The sequence below is a fragment of the Trypanosoma grayi genome, assembly GCF_000691245.1.
Source record: "Trypanosoma grayi strain ANR4 Tgr_14_V1, whole genome shotgun sequence".
Taxonomy (NCBI): Eukaryota; Euglenozoa; class Kinetoplastea; order Trypanosomatida; family Trypanosomatidae; genus Trypanosoma; species Trypanosoma grayi.
The window spans coordinates 53,089-63,139 of record NW_008825633.1 but is presented as its reverse complement, the minus strand read 5'-3'; the positions used below and the strand labels follow the sequence as shown (position 1 = coordinate 63,139).

The 10,051-nt window shown below is 52.6% G+C and overlaps 4 protein-coding genes across 4 annotated transcripts; all 4 read left to right on the top strand.

Moving 5' to 3' along the window:
* Nucleotides 1–936: 936 nt before the first annotated feature.
* Nucleotides 937–1,464, top strand: DQ04_00141280 (hypothetical protein; the record flags this gene model as incomplete). Its single annotated transcript, XM_009308282.1, has 1 exon — nucleotides 937–1,464. One exon carries the CDS (start codon nucleotides 937–939, stop codon nucleotides 1,462–1,464), a length of 528 nt encoding a protein of 175 aa, XP_009306557.1.
* A 906-nt stretch (nucleotides 1,465–2,370) lies between these two features.
* On the top strand, nucleotides 2,371–3,801 carry DQ04_00141270 (hypothetical protein; the record flags this gene model as incomplete). The annotated part of the gene is made up of 1 exon (XM_009308281.1): nucleotides 2,371–3,801. The coding sequence occupies one exon, from the start codon at nucleotides 2,371–2,373 to the stop codon at nucleotides 3,799–3,801; it is 1,431 nt and encodes a 476-aa protein (XP_009306556.1).
* A 270-nt stretch (nucleotides 3,802–4,071) lies between these two features.
* DQ04_00141260 (hypothetical protein) lies at nucleotides 4,072–9,024 on the top strand (the record flags this gene model as incomplete). Its single annotated transcript, XM_009308280.1, has 1 exon — nucleotides 4,072–9,024. The coding sequence occupies one exon, from the start codon at nucleotides 4,072–4,074 to the stop codon at nucleotides 9,022–9,024; it is 4,953 nt and encodes a 1,650-aa protein (XP_009306555.1).
* A 222-nt stretch (nucleotides 9,025–9,246) lies between these two features.
* Nucleotides 9,247–9,945, top strand: DQ04_00141250 (putative leucine-rich repeat protein (LRRP); the record flags this gene model as incomplete). The annotated part of the gene is made up of 1 exon (XM_009308279.1): nucleotides 9,247–9,945. The coding sequence occupies one exon, from the start codon at nucleotides 9,247–9,249 to the stop codon at nucleotides 9,943–9,945; it is 699 nt and encodes a 232-aa protein (XP_009306554.1).
* Between the last annotated feature and the right edge of the window lie 106 nt (nucleotides 9,946–10,051).

The window sequence follows — 10,051 nt, the reverse complement described above, 5'->3', positions numbered from 1 at the left end:
ACCTTCCAAAGTACAACCAGCTACCCCACAAGGAGCGCCTTGCTGCTGTGGCTAAGCTGTGGAGACAACAGCAGCAGACAACGATGAAGAAGATCTGAGCCCCCACGCCAGCGATATGGGTAGGGCGTGGGTGTGTCTTGCTGATAACATCTCTCTGGCGCACGTGTGTGAGCGTCTTTTTCATCGTGAGTCTTTCTCAAGCAAAACAGTGGCGATGCCGTCGCTGGAGGTGGACGGCCCGCATATGAGACACAAAGAAATAAACACGATATATATACAGATATATATCCAGAGTACATATACCTAGAATATATATATATATATATATATATATANAGCGATATGGGTAGGGCGTGGGTGTGTCTTGCTGATAACATCTCTCTGGCGCGATGACAACCCAATTGGGTTGATAGAATCACTCCAATCATTTCCATAGTTGTAACAGAAGGTGAAAAGGGGCGAAAGAAGACGAGTTGGTCGTGATGTTTCTCTGTGCGACCAGGGCAGCGGCTTCGGACTCCTTCGTTTGAACGCTTTGGCGTTGGAGAAATGGGCGGAAGACGGGTGTAAGTGACTCCGCAGTGTTTTCCGAGAGCAGGGCCATGTGCCGTTGTGTTATTGCGACATTAGTTTGCTTCTGGTTCTTTCTTCTGCTCACTATGTTGTGGGCCAACCTAGAATAAAGCACGATGGCAAATCGTTTTCCCCGTTTGTTGTTGTGTTTGTGCTGCGGTCCACTTTTTTCTTCCTTTGCTTTACGTTGTCTCACTGTATCTATTCTTTTTAGTTATATATATATATATATATNTGTGTGTGTGTGTGTGTGTGGGTGTAGTTATTTATTTATATGCTTCCTCCTCGTCCTACTCGTCGTTTTTGTTTTATTAATAAAGAAAGGATTGATTTTCTTCTTGTTTCCATACCGCTTTTGATAAAATGATGCGCTTGGCTCGTGTACTCTTGGCGTCGAAGCCAAACGTCTACACCACGTTCAGCAGAGCTGTCTTCCCTGTCATTAAGGGTGCTCCGCCTCAAAGGAGCAAGATTGTCGGCGCCTTGTGGAGGACGGCGAAAGATGCCGGCTGCGGTAAGCACCCCGAAAAGGCCGTTAAACTCTACTTTAAGAACGGGCTGCCTCTGAAGGGCAAGTCGCGGGTTTCGATAAAGACGATGACCAAGCGGTTGAAGCTTGTCAAGAAACAGGAACAGCAGAGAATGAGGGAAATCAAGAAGGAGAAGATGCTCAAGTTGGCTGCACTCAGGAAGAAGAAGTCGATGAAGAGGATGAAGGCACTCAAGAAGAAGGCAAACAAGAAGAAGTCCACCACCACCGCCGCCGCTGCAAAGAAGAAGAAGACATGCAGGGCTTCGAAGAGCAAGCGGCGTGTGAAGGTGTTGAAGTCCAGCTGGACGAAGGTGGCTGAAAAAAAGCCTATCCTTGAGGGCGCGATTCCTCTGCCGTGAGAATCGGGCAGGCGCAGGCCTTTCTGCATATATATATATAGAGTAAGCGAGAAGGAGGGAGCGAGGGTGAGAGGGTCACACATAGGGACGGGGCGGGGGCAGCAAAGGGAAGCAGCCCTGCGACATGGGAAATGGGCGTGAGGAAAGGATTAACGGCGGAAGAAACGTAATGACAACGAGATGTAAGGCGGAAAGTGACGTAAAGCCCATGTGGGGGTATTTGTGAGAGGTGATGAGCCGTGGCGATAGAGGCGAGACGTAAGTCCCGCAGCCCTTTTTTTTGCTCTCACCGCTTCTCTTGTTCAGTTGCTTTTTCTCTTGTTAGTCTCTGTCGTTGTTGTTTCTGCATCTTTGGGTGCGTGCATGATATCAATACACTCTACCGAACGCCTCGACGTCCCTATTCCCTTCCCTAGCTTCTACATTTCATCCTGTACCTGTCATCTTTTTCGTGTTGTTTTACTATTTTTTGTTTTCTCAACTAGGTTTTTTCTCTTCTCCGATTGTTGCGCATGCATCTGTGGGGGTGAGTGAGTGTGCGGAAGCCTGCACAATCGCCAAACTCATATGATGATGCGAGAAGTCGGTTCGGCAGAAGGTGAGAGGTGACTTCGATGTTCGTCTCGTATTTTCTTTGTTTGGTCGTTCCCCAGTCTTTTATGCTCTGCGGCGAGCCCTTCTCATTCTCTATATGAATCTTGTGTGCTACCGTTGTGTATGGGTGGGTGCACAAGTTCTCTGTTGTGGAGAGATGCCAATCAACACTCCACAATTTTAGGGGATTACGCGGGGATTATCCTGGGGCTCTGGAGGCGCAGGAGAATGAAGCTAGAAAGGAAAAAAAAAATAATAATAAGGTGCTGCCTCCAATTTGGGGTGACGTGTGTTGCGTAGTGAGTGAAAAATATGATTCCTCTGACAAATCGTGATGTGATTCTTGACCTCTTTCTGTCTCTTCCTTTTCTTGGCAGCGAGGCGAAGATAGAAGCTCTTGTAATGCCGCCGCGGCGAACCAAAAAAGAAACCGTACCCCAGTCAAAACGAACGGTTCAGGCTAATAGCAATACCAACGGCAACGGCAGCAATGCCGCCACACGGGGTGCGGCCCCGAAGAGGACAGTGAAACCTGTGCCTGGGGCGCGCCTTCGTGATCTATTAAGTGCTCATCCAGTAGATGATTTACAAAATCAAACCGAGGCGTCACTCCACAAGCCACGCGGCAGTGGTTTGGGTTCCATTCAGCGTCTCTCTACCATTCTGCACGGTGCTTTTCTCGTCACAATGGCGAAAAAGGCACAACTTCGAGTTTCTCACACTGGAGCAAACGTCACCGTAACAGTGGACGCTGAGTGGCTGGAGGCAATTGTGCGGTACTGCGGTTTCACGGTCTTGACTCGTGACATCATTGAGTGCGGCGCCGCATTCACTGCTTGGCTGCAGGTCTCGGTGACTGCGGGCCCCGGCGGAGTGGCAGAAGAAGCTCCTGCTAGTCACAATACAGGGACTGCGAGTCTGGGAGGCCTGAAGCAGCTGGGGGAGGGGGTGGCGGCCGCGGCGGTGGTGGTGAAACTGAGGCTCCTCCGTGAAAGTGTGCCGTCTGTTCTGGAGGCGGAGGCGCATCTAAAGAAGCGTTGGGGGCGCACTGAGGCCTGGCGAGACACCCTGTTTTCTGCTGGGCTCACCACGGCCAGGGAGACAGGTGAAGTAGACTTCCGCAGCAACGACGACCTTTCGTTGAACGACGGTAAAACAAGGGGCACCATGGTGCATTCCACGTCAGATGATGATAAAAGCGAAGGAGGCGGCGGTGTCAGTGATGAGGAGTTGCTAGCACAGATATCCAAGGAACTTCGAGCCTCCCTATCGGAGGATAAGCTGCGTGCCGTTGTTGCGCAAATGCGGAGGGAGTCACTCGGCCTCGAGGCAAAGGAGCAGGAGAAAATAAGTAGGCGACAGCGACAAGAGCGGCTGTTGTCAACCTACGACCTGGTGCGCAGTATTTTGGGTGAGAAGCGGTCGGTGTGTAACACAGCACATATATTGCAGCAGATGGCTGCGCAGAACCGTTTTGGCGACGACATGGATGGCGCCCTCGAGCAGTTGGCGTCTCTTGCGCGCCACAAGGAGAGTGGTATTGTGCTATTTAAGTTGGATGACGAGCCTGAGCTGCTTCTGCCGCAGCAGCGGAATGGGGAGGGCGGGACAGCTCCTTCATTCACGGTGAGGGAGGTGGATCTTTGTCGCTGCTCCACGCGCGAGCTGGAGGCGGTGCTGCTGCGTTTGGACCGCCACGTGGCGTCGAGGGCTGCGCTGCACGCAGCGCTACTACAAGAGTAAGATGCTTCTCTTCCCCACCATTTTCTGAGTCAGTACGTGCGACAGCGCGAGTGACATGCCAACCGGGAGCTGCTGTGTGCATGGGCTACAGAAAAAGAGCGAGAGAGTGTGTGTGGAGTTCTGCAATGCCAACGTGTCTCTCATTTTGTCTTTGAATACACAAGCACACACACACACACCCTCTTCCACCACCACTAGCACCAGCACCACCTCGGTTGTGCATAGGTGGGTGCCAGGAGGGAGGACGGAAGGAAGGGAACAATAATAATAATGATAATTCTGCGTCGCACCAATGCTTGCCTGTCCGCGAAGAAAATTCCCTTCGTGTTGTGTGGCTCGCGTTTTTCGCCGGCTGTGTTGCGCGCCGAGTTGGCGGCCATTGAGGGCGGCTTCCAGCGAGAGTTCCCTGATGCTTCGCTGACCTCGCCTTTAAGTGGTGATGTGGTGCCGTGCGCCAACACCACACCACATAAGAAGCAGAAGAGGCGCGCGTTTGATGTCATTGTTCGCTGGTGTGGTGCGCACCAGAAGGCGGCTATGCAATCGGCGTTGCTCTCTGACATGAGAGAGGAGCCGCCCAATACCGTTGCTTCTGTTTTTAATTCGCCGTCTCATGAGGCAGATGAGGCGGCGATGCGGTGGCTGGAGGGGTCTTCTGGTTTCCTAACGTGCGGGCAAACGCTGCTTGTGTGCAGTTTTGTTTGTGAGGTACTCCTCTGCCGTCTTGATGCTGCAGCTGCGGCACCTGAGGCGGCGGCAGATAATGCACTCCGACAGCAGGTGGGGGAGCTCACGAACAGAATCGTTGCGCTGCTTCAGCGTGCCAATGCAAGCGACAAACTTGAGACACAACCACTTTCTATACTCATGAGCTGCACCTACGGCGTGCATCGCCTTGCCTCATCGGAGAGTGAATTGCTTGGAGAGGCGGAGAGAGCATTACTGAGAACACCAACGGCGTTGATGTTTGCTGTTTTGCATCAACTGCGCGGTGATGCCCTGGTGAAGCTCTTTGAACTGGAGGCGCGGGCAGCTGTGGATGTGTGCTTGTCTTTTTTGTACATTGCAGACGAGGAGCGGCGGCAGATGTTTCTCACCGGGGGTGATACAGTGCTTATGAACACCATCCTGCGTCGCCTGGTACGATACATCGCCTCATCAACGAAGCAGTTAAAAGAGACAACATTGGATGAAGACTTCGCTGGTCTATTGCAAGCCAGCACTTCAAAAAGACCATCATTGTGCGGTGCGAAGGGAGGGACAATTGCCCATTCTCCGTCGATGCGGGAGTGTCTTGCCATCATGCAGAATATCGCTTTTAGTTCCGCAGCATATAGATTAGAGGTGCTGACGTATCTTCTGTGTGTGCGACGGAGCCCGGCGCTTTACACGCAGGATGAAGTTCGGCTCCTGCCCAGTGTGTTGCAGACGGTAGCGAATATTCGCTCAGAGGAATGCCGAAGCCTCAGAGCGAAGGTAATTTTCCAGACCCCGTTTCCGGAGGATGACCCTGCGCTTGTCGCCGAGCTTTTCAGTCACGCCCCTCACAAAAAGGCGCCTCACCTCACATACTTGAATTTGGTGGAAGATAACTGTCTTTCGTCGGCAGACGCAATGAGGGTCATCCTCTCTGCTGGTGTTCATCTTGACTGGGAGGCTTTCCAGCGCTTTGTCGCTTCGGCTCTTCCCAACAATACAGCAGGGACATCTTTGCCAAAACAGTTGTTAAGTGATGCGATGGAGTGCGTCTTGTCGACATTGCTTAAACGTATGGCGGAGATGCCGCATGATACAGAAAGAGATGAAACCCGTGAATATGCACTACGGCTTGCCAGAAGCATTGACTGGGCTGCTAGCAAACCGCCTGTATCGGCCAGGCTTGCGTTACAGCGGCTCGTACTTCTCACAGACTTGTCAAATAGTGGATTCCCTGTGGATGCACCAGATGCTGTCTTGGCACTGTCTGAACGAGCGCTAGACCTTGAGTCGGGAAGCAGCATGACACACACACTCAGGTGTGTCATGGAGGCGTTGCCACTGGTGCCTGACAACGAAAGACGTCAGAAGATTGTAGAGTGTATGCTTCGTTACAACGGCACCCGATCATCGTCGTCTGTGATACGCTGCATCGCGTTCCTGACACCCCTTATAGTTGAGCATGGTCTGCAAAGAGGCGAGCTGGTCCAGCAGATGCTGAAGATGCAGACGCTGAATCCCCTCAAGTTGCGCCAGAATTCAATTGAGGGAATGGAGAATGACACTGATGTCTTCACGTTGTTTATCATTCAAGCCATGAATTACGTCTTGGCGAGTGAAGAGTGGCGCACGTCGACGGATCGGATCCGTGAAGTGATGTCCCTTTGGATTCACGATTACCTTCGCTATGTGATGGACCTCTCACGGAGGCACGCACTCACGGAGGAGTCAGCACAGAGGAATAGCGAAGCGGCGTCATCTCACGTTAACCGTGAGGAAACGACCGTTACAACAGTACCAACAACAACAAAAATAGTGTCGGTCGCTGCCTCTTCTTTAGTAGGACCCACACACGAGCGCTTTGAGGAGGTGCTTGTATGTGTTCTGCGTGCTGGTGTGAAGATGCCAGACTTTTTTGGATCCGAATTGTCCATTCGTGTGCGGCAGATAGAGCGGGATGGAGCGTCTGTCAACGGGACGAAGTGTAAAACGAACTTTCCCCCGCCTGGACACTTTGTGTTCTGCTGCAAACTCGATATCGCTATGGACTCACCGCTTTCATCGAAGCTGCTAGAGTACCTCCTCACCACTTGTGACTGCCGCACGCTCCACCTTGTCATCATCGCGTTCCTCACAAATGCCAAGGTTTCGGCTCAGGATGCTCGTTTGTCTTTGGTGGCAAACCTGCGATTGGCCTCTCACTGCCTAGAGCTTTTCCTGCGTCGCGTTGACGAAATGGGCGATGCCACGGAGAAGGTCTTCCGTCCCTCGTCTTTGTCATCAGTCTCGGCCAATATGCTACGCTTCATCGTTGGGTACCTTACCAAACAGGAAAGAAATCGGCGTGTACTTGAGCGCCTTCACGACCCGCAACATGAGGAGACGAAGGAGCCGAAGGAGAATGAAGTTGACAGCCACTTGGTTACGGAACAGGCGCGTATTGAGACGTTGTTGACACGTGTGCTGGTGTGGCTGTCGGCGGCGCATGTGAAGGATCTGGGTCTGCTTCTACTGGATCGGATGGCTCAGTTGGCTCCTGCGGCTGCCGAATACCTCCTCCTTCGCCTCACCAGCCAACTGGAGGAGTTCACGCAGGTGGAATTGTTTTATCTTGCGCGTAAGTGCCCAAAATCTCAGGACCTTGTCATGAAGGAGCTAAAGAAGTACGATATCGCTCTTTCCGTTGACCTCAGTGATCATGTGCGCGTGGCGGGGAGTCTCCCAATGGCGATCAACGAGATGGTCATTGAAGCGCACTTGCCAAGTATCAGCTTTCATTGGTGTACACGACTCCTCTCTGCATTGTCCGTGCGACACGAGACCATACCAATGCATCTGTTGGCATCCATTTTGCGCAGACTTGAGGAGGAGACTGAAAATGCGACTGTGATGGACCGCAACGTTGCTCTTGTCGTATTGCAGAAATACCTCAACTTTGAACATCCACTAAAAGACGAAACTGAGTCGTGTGAACGACGTCGCCTCATTGAACGAACTTTTGACCAGTTGCTGGTGCTAGAAGGCATCAACTCGCTGGACACTCTCTCCGGTTTCTTGTCTGAGTTCCCGGATGCGCTTCGTGGTATTGCTGGCGACCGCATAACCGAGCACGTCTTGCAAGCTGTATTCCCAGGGATGCTGACAGATTTGGAAGGCCTCCTCACTCTGTGTCGTCTACTGCATAAGCACAAGCTGTTGAGCAGGAATGTGAGACTGGGCGTTGCGGAGGGATTCTTTGTGAAGACACTGCGCGTAGAGTCTGCCAATGCTCACGGCGATGATACCGATGATAGTGTCAAGGGTACAGTGTCTACTTCTTCACCACAGTCTGCAACATCATTAGTGGTGGGTGCGACGTACCCGTTGGGTAATGTACTGGCTTTGGCCTTGCTGTTGAGTACGGCTGCGGTGCAGCCCGTGGTGACATGTGACAGGGATGCAGTGCTGACAGGTAGAAATGATGATGAGCACGTGGATACCTGTGTTCTGCAGGCTGTGAAGGAGCGTTACTCCTCTTTGCAGGATCGATTGATTATTGTAAGTGCGCTGGTTGAGCAGAGAGAGACAGCTGGAACTGCGCGCACACAATGCATGGTGGCGGAGGAAATATGTGAAGAGTTGATTCAGGACTGCGAAAAGTTGACACCCAGTGAATTCTCCCGACTTCTTCAGTGCATCAGCCGACTGAAGTGCTGGCACATGGTGAAATTGCACAGCGCAAACTTTGGATCTCTGCTCCAGCAGACTTGCCGGCAAGCTGATGCCCATAGCCGTTGTGTTGTTTTCAAGGCTGTCTCCTTGGAGGCCGACTTATTTCGTAACTACGAGTCATTCATGATGCCACTGCTGACGGAAGTGGTGGACGTCATGTCAAAGGAGGACCTCGAAATGGTACTATCTGCAGTGCTCAGCCTGCCACTCACGGAACCACTGGAGTCACTGATTGACGCCATGGGTACGCGCGTACTCGCTATGGTGGATCAGTGCAGGCGTAGCACACTGATACGTATGCTGCAGTGCCACGCTGCCTTTGGGCTGCAGGATGACGTGCTCGTGGGGCGTCTTCTCACCGCACTGGAGGAGCAGTGTGGGCGAGAGGCGCGCCTCGACACCACACAGGTGCTGACGCTGCTACAGGCTGTAGTGGACTTGGATGTGCCGATTCCAGCGAAATTGGCCATTACTTGCTTTATGTGGCTAGAGCATCACGTAGAAAGTATGACAACCTCGCAGCTTGGGCAGGCTGCCCGCCTGGCGGTGAATGTGGAGATGGGGTACACCGCCTCTGTGCACACTGTGGCGATGCGCGCGCTGGAGCAGCGTGACGCAATTCGGAGTAATGCAGCTTTCCGCAACTCAGTGGAGTTGCTTTGTGATGAGTTCAGTGTGGAAACACCGTGGCACCTGAAGGCTGCAGTGTTGCGGCGGCGCTACCAGGCGGGGCGCCTCAAGGATTACTGCGACAAGCGGCGGTCTGCAGGCGTATCGGCATCGCCAGCAACAACTCTTTCTGCTGCAGAAGCATAATTGTCTTGTGTAGCCGCCGCGCCGCGGGGAATGTGTGTGCTTTTGTTTTGTGTTGTGTTGTGTTTGGTGCAATAAAATTCCTCAGCTCACCATGCCCTTGCCGTGAAGAGAATTTCCATGTTTTTGTTCACATATCATGATTGGCCTAGTACCTTTTTTATTCATTATAATTCTTTTTGTTCCATGCCTGCTCATGTTTTTTTCTTTTTTAAACCTGAAGTGATGCTGCCTGCAAAGGAAGGTGCCAGCAGCAAACAGGACGACGCTGCCACCGAGGCGTGTATTCTCCTTGCATCGCGCCAGTATGACGTGGAAATGGTATTTTCCGTGTCGTTGCGCAGTCTCGGCTTCCGCTCACTGGGCGACGCTTTCACCCGTTGCCGCGCGTTGACGCGGCTAGATGTATCGCGAAACCGTCTCGTCAGCCTTGAGGGTGTTGCACCGCTTGCTGACTCGCTGCAGTACCTGAACGCCGCGGAGAATCAGCTGAAGGACTTGACAGGAATAGACTGCTGCACACAGGTGGAGGAGTTGCTGCTTGAAGGTAACGAGCTCAGCAATGAGGCGGCAATCGCGCCGTTGGCGAAGCTGCCGGTTCTCCGCCATCTCATGCTGCAGCGGGCGGTGCGTCTTGATGACATGGACGAAGCGTTTCTGCTGGACAACCCCATCTGCCGGGAGACGGCTACTTACGAGAAAATCATTCAACGACTTTTTGTTGCGGTGCTTTGTGTTGATGGTCGCTGTTTTCGCGACCCACCGCCAACGGATGTAGTGGCGAGTGCGATGTTGGAGCTTCCCTTGGGCGACGGCCTGCAGACGACATTGGACATTGACGACGACATTGAAGAGCGGATGCTCGCTAACGCCGTGGCGGAGTGTAGCGCTGCGTGCCGAAGGGCGCTGTCTGCTTTGGAGTGAGAGAGGCATGGTACTCCAGTGTATGTGGCAAGGAATTGTCATTCCGTCCACCATCGAATTGCTTCAGCCCTCTACATCCTTTGATTTACCGCTGTGGCTCACCGCT